The sequence below is a fragment of the Rhinopithecus bieti genome, unplaced genomic scaffold (assembly GCF_001698545.2).
Source record: "Rhinopithecus bieti isolate Rb0 unplaced genomic scaffold, ASM169854v2 scaffold_12049, whole genome shotgun sequence".
Lineage (NCBI taxonomy): Eukaryota > Metazoa > Chordata > Mammalia > Primates > Cercopithecidae > Rhinopithecus > Rhinopithecus bieti.
In genome coordinates, this window is record NW_016807278.1 from 2,198,790 (window position 1) to 2,213,184 (window position 14,395).

General features: G+C 45.5%; 1 protein-coding gene across 5 annotated transcripts in view; it reads left to right on the plus strand.

Moving 5' to 3' along the window:
- LEMD1 (LEM domain containing 1) overlaps positions 1 to 6,685 on the plus strand; it is a 62,353-nt gene extending 55,668 nt beyond the window's left edge. For 3 of the 5 annotated variants that reach the window (XM_017880970.1, XM_017880971.1, XM_017880972.1), the window contains 2 exons: positions 3,229 to 3,365; positions 6,548 to 6,685. In XM_017880970.1, coding sequence (XP_017736459.1) covers positions 3,229 to 3,365; positions 6,548 to 6,651 — 241 coding nt within the window. In that variant the 3' untranslated portion in view covers positions 6,652 to 6,685. Of the gene's footprint in view, positions 1 to 3,228; positions 3,707 to 6,547 lie in introns of those variants that run through there. The other 2 variants (XM_017880973.1, XM_017880974.1) reach the window with 1 other exon arrangement.
- The last annotated feature ends 7,710 nt before the right edge of the window (positions 6,686 to 14,395 follow it).

The window sequence follows — 14,395 nt, forward strand, 5'->3', positions numbered from 1 at the left end:
AGTAGGCCCAGGAGAACTGCGAGGACAGGGCAAAAATCACAGTGGACTGAGATCACAACCCAAGTCTCCTGACATGTAGCCATTTGGAAACATTTCTTTCTATTTGCGTCTTGGACGATGGGCAAGAGGCAAAAAAAAAAAAAAAAAAAAAAAAAAAAAAAAAAAAAAAAAAATTAAAAGGATATAAGGGCGGGTGCGGTGGCTCTTGCCTATAATCCCAGTACTTTAGGGGGCTGAGGCAGGTGGACTGCCTGAGGTCAGGAGTTCGAGACCAGTCTGGCCAACATGGTGAAACCCCATCTCTACTAAAAATACAAAAAAATTAGCCAGACGTGGTGGCATGCACCTGTAATCCCAGGTATTTGGGAGGCTGAGGCAAGGGAATTGCTTGAACCAGGGAGGCGGAGGTTGCTGTGAGCCGAGATGGTGCCACTGCACTCCAGCCTGGGTAACAGAGCGAGACTGCCTCAAAAAAATAAATAAATAAATAGAAAGGATATAAATATACAGTTAAATAGGAGAAATAAGACCTAGGGTTCAATAGGTCAGTAGAGTGGCTTTAGTTAACAATAACCCATTGAACACTTCAAAATAGCTAGAAGAGAATAATTTAAACATTCCTAGCATAAAGAGAAGATAAATATTTAAGGTGGTGGATATCCCAATTGCCCTGATTTGATCTTTACACATTATATGAAGGTAACAGAATAGCACATGTTGGTTAGGCACGGTGGCTCATGCCTGTAATCCCAGCACTTTGGGAGGCTGAGGTAGAAGGATCACTTGAGGCCAGGAGTTTGAGATCAGCCTAAGCAAAATAGTGAGACCTTGTCTCTACAGAAAAATTTAAAAATTAGCCAGGCATGGTGGTATGTGGCTACAGTCCCAGTTACCTGGGAGGCTGATGCAGAAGGATTAGTTGAGCCCAGGAGTTCAAGGCTACAATGCAGTGAGCATTCCAGCCTGGGCGACAGAGTTAGACCCTGTCTCAAAAAATATATATGTAATATAAAATTACGTATACCCCCAAATATGTAAATCTATTATGTATCAATTTTAAAAGGAATAAAAGAGTAGGTAGTTCAACTAAAAGCTCAAGACAGGCAATTGTATTAGTCAGAAAGTAAAGCTTTCTGGAGAGCTTCCTAACTTCTGAATAAACTTCAGAAGGTTTTGCAGAATTAGACTAGTGGAAACATAAGGCTCATGCTAAAAAATTTCAGAAAGTGCTCTTGCCCTTTTAAGTGCAAAATAAGCAGATTGCAAAGGCGCTTTTCGTCTCCCCCCTGAAAGGTGGTGTTTGTACCTGAGAAGGGAGGAAGGAGAGGGTCTGAGTACTGAGGCTTCCCATCCACTTATACAATTTCCCAGCGGGGACTTGGGGATCTGCAAGGCCTGTGCCAAGTCAGGCTTTATGCCGGCATTGAGAAGTGTTACACAAGTGGGCAGAAACAATGAAGAAATGCTTTGTGGGATTTGAGAGACCTCACATCCCCCAATACGCTATTAATATCACTTGTTGAAATTAGAGACTGGGCACAGTGGTTCACGCCGTACGTAATCCCAGCACTTTGGGAGGCTGAGGTGGGAGGATCCCTTGAGCCCAGGAGTTCGAGACCAGCCTGGGCAACATGGTGAGACCTTGTCTCTACAGAAAAAATTATTTTTTAATTTTTTTGGAGACAGAGTCTCATTCTGTTACCCAGGCTGGAGTGCAGTGGCACAGTCATAGCTCACTGCAGCCTCGAACTCCTGGGCTCAACTGATTCTCCCATCTTAGCCTCCATGCCCAGCTAATTTTTATTTTTTTTTAGATGGAGTTTCACTCTTGTTGTCCAGGCTGGAGTGCAGTGGCACAGTCTCAGCTCACTGCAACCTCCGCCTTTTGGGTTCCAGTGATTCTCCTGCCTCAGCCTCCTGAGTAGCTGGAATTACAGCCGTGCGCCACCACACCTGGCTAATTTTTGTGTTTTTAGTAGAGTCGGGATTTCACCATGTTGGCCAAGCTGGTCTCAAACTCCTGACCTCGTGATCCACCTGCCTTGGCCTCCCAAAATTCTGGGATTACAGGCGTGAGGCACCACGCCCGGCTCGTTCTCAGCTAACTTTTATATGTTTTGTAGAGACAGGGTTTCAAATTCCGGGGCTCAAGCAGTCTGCCTGCCTTGGCCTCCCAAAGTGCTGGGATTACAGGCGTGAACCACCACACCTGGCCTACACATTTTTTTTTTTTTTTTTGAGACGGAGTCTCGCTCTGTTGCCCAGGCTGGAGTGCAGTGGCCAGATCTCAGCTCACTGCAAGCTCCGCCCCCGGGGTTTACGCCATTCTCCTGCCTCAGCCTCCCGAGTAGCTGGGACTACAGGCGCCTGCCACCTCGCCCGGCTAGTTTTTTTTTTTTTTTTTTTTTTTTTTGTATTTTTTAGTAGAGACGGGGTTTCACCGTTTTAGCCAGGATGGTCTTGATCTCCTGACCTCGTGATCCACCCGTCTCGGCCTCCCAAAGTGCTGGGATTACAGGCTTGAGCCACCGCGCCCGGCCATTTTTTTTTTTTTATTAGCTGGGTGTGGTGGCATGTACCTGTGGTCCAAGCTACTCAAGAGGCTGAGGTGGGAGGATGTCTTGAGCCCAAGAGGTTGAGGCTGCAGTGAGCTGTGATTTGTGGATTGTTACCACTGCACCACGCAGACCTGACAACAGAATAAAGACTCTGTCTCAACAAAAAAGGCTGGGCGCAGGTGCTTCAACCTGTAATGCCCCACGGCACTTTGGGCGAGGCCGAGACGCGGCGGATCACGAGGTCAGGAGACGCGCGCGCCGACGACGCATCCTGGCGAGAAAAGGTGAACCCGTCTCACTAAAAAAATACAGAAAAAACTAGCCCGGGCGCCCGTCGGTGTGGGGCCCGGGCGCTGTAGTTCCGCAGCTACTCGGCGGAGGCCTGAGGCCAGGAGAAGTGGCGTAGAACCCGGGAGGCCGGAGCTTGCAGTGAGCCTGAGATCTGGCCCACTGGCACCCAGCCGGCGGGTGACAGAGTCGAGACTCCCGTCTCAAAAAAAAGAAAAGAAAAAAAAAAAAAGAAGAAGAAATTAGCATAGGTTTTTAGTGAGGAGAGGCTATCTCTAAATCCCCACCATGACTGCACCCCTTGGGCTTCAAGACATACTTTAAGAGGGTGTTCAGGTACACCGGAGCTGTCCAATCCTAAGAGCCGCTGATGTTTTCACAGGTGGGCTGCAAAAGCACCAAGCACCAGAATCACATATGGGACTATCACCAAAGAGAGAGGCTACTGCGCGGAAGACCAGACTATTGAGAGCTGGAAAGAAGAAGGTTTCCCAGTGGGCTTGAAGCTTGCTGTGCTTGGTATTTTCATCATCGTGTTGTTTGTCTACATAACTGTGGAAAATAAGTCGCTGTTTGGTTAAGTAACTTAGGAGCAAAGCAATACTCCAAGCGAGGCCTCCTGCTTCAGGAAAGAACCAAAAAAGTACCCTGAAGGGCAAGCCTAGCCCGCAGCCCTCCCTTGCAGGGAGCCTTCCCTTGCACTGTGCTGCTCTCACAGATTGGTATCTGGGCTTAGCCAGGTGGAAGAAACCAATGGGAGAACGAGGCACCTGTGCTAAGAGCATGATGGTTAGGAAATCCCCCAAGTCATGTCAGCTCTCATTAAAGGTGCTTCCATATTTGAGCAGGTGTCAAACAAGGAAACTGTCTGACATTTTTCTTTCTCACTATGGTGACAAGCCATAGGTCGCATTTTATTCACTCTTCCAATTGTATAGCCAACTCTGGGAAACAGCTAATTTACAGCAGAGAAATGTGTCTAGTTTAGCAAACACAAAGAAGTGTCCAACATCATGGAAACAATTTAGAAGAGGACAGCATTTTTGCCTTTGAAACTTAGCAAGGTTCTAAAAAATTACCATCTGACAAAGGAATGTAATAACTATGGTCTCAGGGACCAGGCAGAGCTGTGTAGGCACCCGGCTCCTCTCTTTATCGGCCCTGTGACCTCGGGTGAGTTAATTGTCCTCCCTGATTTTTAGTTTCAACTTTCAAGGGTAGAATAGGCCTCTTAGGGTGATTAAGAATTTGAGGAAATAATGTGCGTAATGTACTTAGTGTGGTCCATACCTGACTTGTAGCAAGTACTCAATAAATGCTTAAGCAATGTTACACTTTGGCACAATATTGGAGGAGCTAATTCTAGGTACAAAAAAGCACCAGAGGCTGGGCATGGTGGCTCAAGCCTGTAATCCCAGTACTTTGGGAGGCCGAGGTGGGTGGATCACTTGAGGTCAAGAGTTCGAGACCGGCCTGGCCAACATGGTGAAACCCTGCCTCTACTAAAAATACAAAAAATTAGCTGGGCATGGTGGCACAAGCCTGTAGTCCCAGCTACTCGGAGGCTGAGGCAGGAGAATCACTTGAACCCAGGTGGCGGAGGTTGCAGTGAGCAGAGATCATGCCACTGCACTCCAGCCTGGGCAATAGCCTAGGCTCGTGATCCACCCGCCTCAGTCTCCCAAAGTTCTGGGATTACAGGCATGAGCCACCATGCCCAGCCTGAAAATGCTTATTCAAAAAAAAATTTTTTTGATAGCTTTATTGTGGAATTGCTTGAGTCCAGGAGTTCAAGGATGCAGTGAGCTGTGATCACACTGCTTAACTCCAGCCTGGGCCCTGTCTCTTAAAACATATGTAGAGAGAGAGAGATAAATAATTTATATGCCGTACAATTCACCTACTGAGAGTTACAATTCAATTATTTTTAGTATATTCATAGAGTTATGCAATCATTCCCACAATAAATTTTAAAATACTTTCATCATTCCAAAAAGAAATCCTTAAGGTACTTATTTTAATGGTAAACAAAAAAGGACACAAATTTGTTGTACCATATTATCACAACTGCACAACAGTGGAAGAAAATATGTCAAAATGTTAAGAGTACTTTGGTGACTGGGGCTCTAATTTTTCCCCCATTTCTACTTTTTAAATATTTTAAAGATTTCTGTAAGCAGTGTATATCAGTTTGCTAATGAGAGAATATAAACATTAGTTTTTAAAAATTTCATTCCGTCTGGATGTGGTGGCACATGCTTGTAATCCCAGCACTTTGGGAGGTTGAGGTGGGAGGATCGCTTGAGGCCAGGGATTTGAGACCAGCCTGGACAACATAGCAAGACCCTGTCTGTAAAACAAAAAAAGAAGAAGAAATTTTTGAAAAACTGCATACTGTATTACAGTTTGAATGCAAGGATCATAAAACTCTAGTAAGGCTGGCTTAAACAGGGATTTATTTTATCTCATAAAAGAAGTCTAGGGCCGGGTGCTGTGGCTCACACCTGTAATTCCAGCACTTGGGGAGGCCTAGTGGGTGGATCACTTCAGGTCAGAAGTTTGAGACCAGCCTGACCAACATGGAGAAACTGCGTCTCTACTAAAAATACAAAATTAGCCAGGTATAGTGGCGCATGCCTGTAATCCCAGCTACTCAGGAGGCTGAGGCAGGAGAATCGCTTGAACCTGAGAGGCGGAGGTTGCAGTGAGCCGAGATCAGGCCATCGCACTCCAACCCGTGCAACAAGAGTGAAACTCGGTCTCAGAAAAAAAAAAGTCTAGAGTTTAAGATGTTCAGTATTGTTTAAAATGACCAAAAATGTAATATAATTCTGATTCAAACAAACCAACTGCAGAAAAAATTATGATCAAGGAGACGTGAAACTGAGCCGATTTTTGGTAGTATTCAGAGAGGTTTGTTTTGACCGAGTTGCAGCAGCTGTCTGACTCTCAGGGGAAAAAGCAAAAGGCAAAGAGAATCCCAGACACTGGCCTGGCACCTTGGAACTGCTGAAATTCCATGAAGAATCCAGATAATGGCCATCACATTATCATTTAAGGCAGGACACAAGGACTAACCATGTCTCTTCTCCAGCTCTACATATTTCATCCTGAGCAGCAAGGGAGGCTGAGACAGTGGGCACTGGAGCCTTAGCAGCCTCTGTGTCAGACAGACGAGGGAGAAGAGGATTGGTCATAGGAGTAAGCAGAGCCCACCTACAGTGGTGGTCACATGCACTTAAAAAGGAAAACTTATGTTGTGTTGTTTTGTTTGTTTGTTTTGAAACAGGGTCTCACTCTATTACCCAGGCTGGAGTGTGGTGGATCACCGCAGCCTCCACCTCCCGGGCTTACGAACCTCCCACCTCAGCCTCCAGAGTAGCCGGGACTACAGGCCCGTGCCACCACACCTGGCTAATTTTTTTTGTAATTTTTATAGAGATGGGGTTTCACCATGTTGCCCAGGCTGGTTCTGAACTCCTGGGCTCATGTGATCCTCTCAAAGTGCTGGGTTTACAGGTGTGAGCCACCACGCTCCACCGAAACTTCTATTCTTAATAAAAACAAACGTTATAAAAAATAAAACTCCTAGAAAGTTTCCTCCATTATTTTCAACTTTTCCCAGTTCTTTTACATTAGGATTCTGGAATCAGTTTAAAGAGACTGCACAAGACAATTACTTTTGTGTCTGACCATTCAAGGTGTGAGTCTCCAACCAGCAGTATCAGCATCTCAGGCTCCATTCCAACTACTGAGCCAGAATCTGCATTTCAACAGGATCCCAGGTGATTCCTACCCAAATTAAAGTTTGGGAAGCATTGTGGTGGCGCATCCCTATCAGATGCTGTGATATAATGATATAATAAAAAATTTATATTTTGTCTCTGCCCCTGGTTCCTGGCACACAGTTCCTAAAACCTTGGAATCTCCTGGGTGGTAAGCGTGTCTTTTGTATGCTATTTGAGATGACTGGTGGCTGGGGGCCACTAGATAGCTTCAGAATGGGGACAGGTCACCAGAAAGACCAAGGCAGGATTCTAGAGTTAGAACTTTCAGTCCCATCGCCCCAGCCTCCAGGAAAGGGAGATGAACTGAAGGTTAAGTTGGTCATGAATGGCCAATGATTTGATCACTCATGCCTCCATAATGAAGCCTCCATAAAAACCCAAAAGGACTGGGTTCAGAAGCAGGTTCTGGGTAGCTGAACCTATGGAGATGCCTGGGGGGTGGAGTGCTGGAGAGAGCACGGAGCTCCGCGCCCCTTCCCGTATGCTTCGCACTGTGTGTCTCTTCCATCTGACTGCTCATCTGTACCCTTTATTATTAAACCAATACATGTAAGGAAAGTGTTTCCCTTAGTTTTGTGAACCATCCTAGCAAATTAATCTAACCCAAGGAGAGAGTTCTAGGAACCTTGATTTATAGCTGGTTGGTCAGAAGCACAGGCCACAATGTAGGGTTCATAACTGGCATTGGAAGTGGGGGGCAGTCTTCTGAGACTGAGCCCTGAACCTGTGGGATCTGATGCTGTGCTCAGGCAGACAGTGTTGGAATTGAATTGAATTAAATTATAAGGCATCTAGTTGGTGTCTGATGGATAATTTGGTGTCAGAATTGCTTGGTGTGTGGGGAAAAAACCCACACATCTGGTGTCAGAAGTGTTGTGGTGGGTGGGAGTAGGAAAAAACACTTTGGTTGGCCGGGCATGGTAGCTCACACCTATAATCCCAACACTTTGGGAGGCTGAGGTGGGCAGATCGCTTGAGCTCAGGAGTTTGAGACCAGCCTAAGCAACATGGCAAAACCCTGTCTCTACAAAAAATACAAAAATTAGGCATGTGTGGTGGTGCATGCCTGTAGCCCCAGCTACTTGGCTGACTGAGGTGGGAGGATCGTTGAACCCTGGAAGGTGAGGATATAGTGAGCCATGGTTTCAATACTACACTCCAGCCTGGGTGACAAAGTGAGACCCTGTCTCAAAAAAACAAAACAACAACAACAAAAACCCAAAACAAACAAATAAACAACAACAACAACAAAACACCTTTGTTTTTTCCTGTCTCTAATAGATCCATATATAGGAGGAGTCTCTAAAACTCAGGTCAGAGGACCAATGAGTTAAGTCTATCAGGAACCTAAGTGCAATGGGGGACACGTTCCCTCTTGGAGAAAAACTTGTCTTAAAAGAAGAGACTCAAGGCATACAAGTTTGGTCCTAGGCAATGTGTCACCATCCGTTCAACAATCGATTAGCACCTCTTGTTCCCTTGCAATAAAATGACAAATGAAACCAGTCAGGCGTAGTGACTCACATCTGTAATCCCAGCGCTTTGGTAGGCAGAGGTGGGAGGATCACTTGAGGCTGGGAGTTGAAGACCAACCTAAGCAACATAGCAAGACTCTGTCTCTACGAAAAGAAAGAAAGAAAGAGAGAGAGACAGAGAGAGGGAGGGAGGGAGGAAGGAAAGAAGGAAAGAAAGAGAAAAAGAAAGAAAGAAAGAAAGAAAGAAAGAAAGAAAGAAAGAAAGAAAGAAAGAAAGAAAGAAAGAGAAAGAAAGATAGATTAGCTACTCAGGAGGCTGAGCCCAGAGGATCACTTGGGCCCAGGAGTGAGCTATTATTGTGCCACTGCACTCCCCCTGGGTGACAGAGCAAGACCCTGTCTCTAAAAAGAATTTTTTAAAAATCAGTATAAGATATAGTTCCTGCTCTCAAGGAACACACAGTGTGACAGGAGAGATGAAAAGTCAACAGACATTATGGTGTTAAGTGATATTGTTTTGATGGTGGCATAGGGTACCCTGGAAGCACAAAAGAGCAACCTTCTCTGATATTGGGAGTAGACAGGGGTAGCTTCCTAGAAAAAGTGGTATCACAGCTGAAGCCAGAAGGATGGGTAGGACTCAGTCCAAATAAGGGAAAAGTGGGCAAGGCTAAAGGAAAAGTCTGCCAGGCGAGGGAGCAGTATTTACAAAGACTAGCATGTGAGAGACAGCATGGCAGGTTTAGGGAGACACAAGAGAGTGAAGGGGGTGGGGAGAGATGCGGCTGGGAAAGAAGATGGGATTCAGATCATGGAGGGTCTTGGGACCATAGGAAGGAAAATATGGTATGTGTTAAAGTTTGAACTTTAATGGAAGTCAATGCATAAGAAAAGCAACTCTTCTAAGGACTAACAGTGCCTCCCTGATTCTCTTCCATGTCAGTTGCCACAGCCTCCTGCCTGAGAGCTGGAGAGGCGGGCTTCTAAGGAGGGGCCAAACCAAGGGACTGTGTGCTGAATTCCTTGAGGGACTTGGGACAAAGGAGAGGCAGGTCAGTTTGCAGTGTATTTGCAGCAACAGATGTGGGCAGCCCAACGTGGGTGCCTTTGACACGGGCAGTGAATGGGGCAATGCTACTGGAGCAAAAGCAGCAGAGAAGGAATGAGGAGCTGCTGGCCAGTGGCTGAGATAGCTCTGTGGGACTCCCAGGGATAACAGAATTGTGGCTGCAATTGCCCAGTGCAAATAGGGCAGGGGAATTGGGGGTGAAGAGGAATAGTTAAAACCTCTCTGCTTAGAAAACTCTAAGAATGCACTTGCCCTGTTTTGTGAGTATTTGTGATGTGACCCAAGTGTTTCCCGATCCTCTTTTTTTTTTTTTTTTGAGACAGAGTCTCACTCTCACTCAGGCTGGAGTGCAGTGGCATGATCTCAGCTCACTGCAACCTCTGCTTCCCAGGTTCAAGTGATTCTCCTGCCTCAGCCTCCCAAGTAGCTGGGATTACAGGCACGCACCACCACACCCAGCTGATTTTTGTATTTTTAGTAGATATGTGCTTTCACCATGTTGCCCTGGCTGGTCTTGAACTCTTGACCTCAGGTGATCCACCTGACTCGGCCTCCCAAAGTGCTGGGATTACAGGTGTGGGCCACTGCACCCAGCCCATGATCTTCTTTTTAAAGCTCACCTTTCCCTGGTAATTTGGAGAAAACAGGTCCAGGGAATGGGGCTGACTGACGTTCCAGGATCACTGCCATCAAGCTGACCTCCGCAGAGAGCTGATGCAGGCCAGGCCAATTCTCCCATTGCTGCCCTGTCCCTACATTCTCCACAATACAGTGACACAGGCTGTGTTATGTGTAACAGGCTTTTCTGACATTTTAGATGGAAGTGAAAATGTATATGAAATTGAAATGTGGGGAGGGAAGAACCTTAACACCGAATGCTAAATGAATCATTCCCAGAATCCTAGGAAAATAAAAAGTGCTAACCCCATCAAAAGTGCATTGAAGCGGCTAGCTTTGCTTCCTGCTTCAGGATTCATCCTTTTCCAAGGGCCTCACCTTTAACCCTTCAGAGTGATTCTCTACCCTGAGACCGCTGTACAGGGCACAGTCATATCTCCCTCCCAGCGGCTTACAATGATTCAGATGTAGTTCTGGTCTCAGACGCAGTCCTGCCTGAATCTATATAAAGAAAGAGAAAAAACTCCCTCACTCCAAAACAGCATAATATGCCAAGATTTCTCCTGCTTCCAACGTGTGGAGTGTATTTGTTTGTTTTCAAATCTTATGCTTTGTTCTGTTTCTGCAATTTCTAGAGCACACCTGGGGACCTGGTACATAAAAAGCTGGCCTTACCTCAGTGCCTTCTCCAACAGCAGAGTCATTGACCCACCCCCAGCCCCCCTTCAGCTATACAAGGACCCATGACCTTGAGATTTTCTTGACCCTGGGCCAAATCAAATTCTAAGGCAGGGCTCTCTCCCCCACTAGTCTCAGCAGTAGGAAGAGAATCAGTCTAGAGATTGATTTCTTCTTGTCAAGAGCACACTCCCAGCCAGCGAGGTGTTTTATTTTTTCAATTTCAATGACTCGTCTGCCTCCCCTACAAATCTTGGCGCTCCTTGGGTCGAGGACTGTATCTTAATCATCTCTGGATCTCCTCTCGAAGTGATGTCTGTGCTACCTCCAGAAAGAGCCCGTTTCCATTTTGAGCCGTTTCCAACTCAAATAGACATTTGAAACCACAAAACCAATACCCCAGATTTTGCCTCCTGTTTATCCCTGTGACAAGAAGTCCCCAAAATGAGCAAACTGCTGTTGAAAGGCATTCCCAATCAACCTCATTATGTAGTGCTTAGCCTTCTAACACACTGTCATTCCCAGGGCATCCAAAGTGCTCATTCCTATAAATGTCGTTATTTACAGCAGGGTCAGTCCTGCCACCCAGCTAAGGTGTTCTCCATCCCATGGCCAAACAGTGAAGTGGTGCCCTGGCTGGAGAAACAGGATTGAGCTAATTGCATGTCACACAGACACGCTGGATTTCACCAGCTTGTGTTCTACAGATGGGGCAATGAGGCCAAATCTATCGCATGCATGCTGTTTAAATCTCTACCCAGTCAGTATTCAGGCTGGCAGATGGAAGAAATTCTTAAAGGCTCTACTTCTGTTCTTCGACATTCAAAGAAATACTGTGCTACCACCTCTTAAAAATAATTGGTTAAGTACCAAGTTATTTTCATTCCCTTAGTCATAAATAAAGAAGTGCTAGACCACAATGTTTATATCTATAGTAGTTGATAATCTTACATGCAAGAAAAATGATTGTTGATGTTTAGGAGGTTGCTTTTCTTGCTTTTTTTCCTCCCTTCCTTTCCTCCCCTACCCCTACCTCCCAGCCAAGAAAAGTCTTGTTGATTAGAGTAACGAGAAGGGACTGATTTGGAAGTAAAATTAAACTTGACTCTTTCCTGAAGCAAGAACGTAATCTCAAGACTAAAATAAGAAAGTGCCTAACTAACTTGGCATTTTATTCTGAGGAAGATTCCCGATAGAAACTTGGATGGAAGAAAATGAAAGGGAAGCCAATTAGCCTGTGTTAAGCAATGCTAACTTTTAACAAGCTTGCTCAAGAAGAAATGAACCTGTTAAGAGGGTCATCCAGGGCTGGGTCATCCAGGGCTTCCTTGCCACCTCTGTGCACAGCCCAATCATGCTTCCTTCTTGTTCATTTTGACAAAGCAGGGGAGTGAGAAGCAGGAAAAAAAAAAAATATGTGGAGGTGTTGCAGCAACTTGCTAATCAGCACTGCTACAGGATCGCCAGCATTTACAGGACCGCATTCACTGAGAAATGATGGCTCCTATGAATGCTCTCGTGTGTGGGCGTCACCTAAACACAACCCTGCCTAATGAATCTATCTCTGAAGAGCCAGAGGGGGCTATTCTAGGTACTGCAGATGTGGATGAGGACGGCTCTCCTCATTTCCTGGCAACGGGAGAGTGGTGTGACAACTCCAATTCCTAGAGAGCCATTGGTAAAATCCTCTTTGGGTTCAAGGGTTAGCTAAAAATACGTGGAGGGGAAATGATGAGTTTATCTTTTTTGTTAATTTATTGCTACTGGGCTTTTTAAAATTTGGCTCTTAGAAGGAGAATGGGTTATTAGTGTTCATTACTGTTCTGATTAGGAGGAAGCTCTTTTTTCCTTCCCAGATTAATGTCGGGCAACCCTTCAAATTGGCAAACAGAGAAGGGAAACTCTACAACGTGTATGAACAAGGATGGCTTTGCTGCTGTGACGAACACACTGCCTTCACTTGCATTACTAGAAAAGAAAGGTGAGATCTGGCCTAAGAAGGGCTGAGGCAGAAATTTAAAAGTAAACAAACATTCATTCACTCCAGGAAAAGTAACAGGCAAGGCAAGGGTTAAAAAGAAAAGAAGCAAATTTTCCTCTGCTTAGCAGCTCACTTCAAGGACAGTTATAAGATAACGCTGTCCGAAAAGCCAAGGCCAAAGGAATGGGCTCCAGACACCCACTCCTCCCTCCAGAGCAAGGTTGAAAGGAAAAGAAAAAGAGAGAAAGACAAATTCCTTTCCTGTTACTCCTTTCCCTGGCTTCTAAAGCATAACTATGTTTTACACATGTCTGTACTTAGCCAGTTCTTGTTTTAATTTGGACTCAGCTACAAGGCCACCAGCTATGCAAGGCCACAAGTTATGCCCTATATGATTAACTGCCTTTATTTTGCTTTTGTAAGCCCGCTTATAAAAACCCCGCTCTGCCTTTGTTCAATGCTCAGCTTTTTGGATGTGAATCCACTGGGCCGGTGCATACCTCTCCATTCCTCAGTTTACCTCAACAGGGCAACGTTGGGGAGAGCGTCCTGAGCAGGAGATCCAGGATCCAATCCTACCTCTGCCCTGGCAGGCTCCCTTGGGGCCTCAGCTTCTTCATCTGTAAAATGAGCACCAGAATGATCTGAGCCAGAAACTATGCAATGGGGAAACTTAAAGACATTATGCTAAGTGAAATAAGCCAGTCAGAAAAGGACAAATACTATATGATTCCATTTACATGAGTTACCTAAGAGTAGTCGGATTCACAGAGATAGAAAGCAGAATGGTGTTGCCAGGGGCTGGAGACTGTGGGGAATGGGAAGTTACCATTTAATGGGTATAGAATATCCATTTTGGAGAATGACAAAGGTTCTGAGATGGATGGTGGTGATGGTCGCACAGTAGCATGGATATGCTTAGTGCCACTGAACTGTACCCTTAAAAATGGTTACAATGGTAAATTTTGTTATGTACATTTTACCACTATTTTTTTGAGACGGAGTTTCGTTCTTATTGCCCAGGCTGGAGTGCAATGGCATGATCTCAGCTCACCGCAACCTCCGCCTCCCGGGTTCAAGCCATTCTCCTGCCTCAGCCTCCTGAGTAGCTGGGATTACAGGCATGCACCACCACGCCCGGCTAATTTTGTATTTTTAGTAGAGATGGGGTTTCTCCATGTTGGTTAGGCTGGTCTCAAACTCCCGACCTCAGATGATCCTCCTGCCCCAGCCTCCCAAAGTGCTGGGATTTCAGGCATGAGCCACCGTGCCTGGGCCTTTCACAATATATATTATAAAATAAACTAAGCAACTATCCACAACATTCACTCAAAGTATCAGCAGTCTCAAATTCAAGCACCCATGGGGGTCAGGCCATTTGTATGAGCAAGCCCATGGTCTTGCCTAGTGTACAGAGGGGATAGTAGCTCCCAGCCTAGCCAAGCCATGCCATGCAGGAATGTGATTTGACTTTTCAAGAGGAAGGGAAAAGTCTGGATATTTATGTGAAATGTCTTAATTATTTAAATTGGCAACTAATTCAAAATTTTAAAAAGCAATAAACTGTGGGCAAACAAAATAAATCTGCAGGTGAGATTCTGTTTTCTACCTCTCTGTAGGTAACCAGTCTGTATAATCTACTTTTCGTTTCTTCTTCTTTTGCCAGCATTCCCACCCCACACATCTCCCTTAATAACAGGTCCTGGCCAAAACAAACTATCTGGATAAATCCATTGATGTTCTACATTGTGTTCCTATGGGAGCCCAGCCAGAATATGCCAGCATAGGCAGGGCACACCCACCTGCAACCAGGCAGGTGCAATGGCATCAACACTGCCATCGTTCTAGCAGAGCCTATCAGAGATCTGGGGTACATATGTGCATTTTCTAGCCCCAAACTCACTTTTACCTCAAGAATTCCACTAATTCTTATCATTATT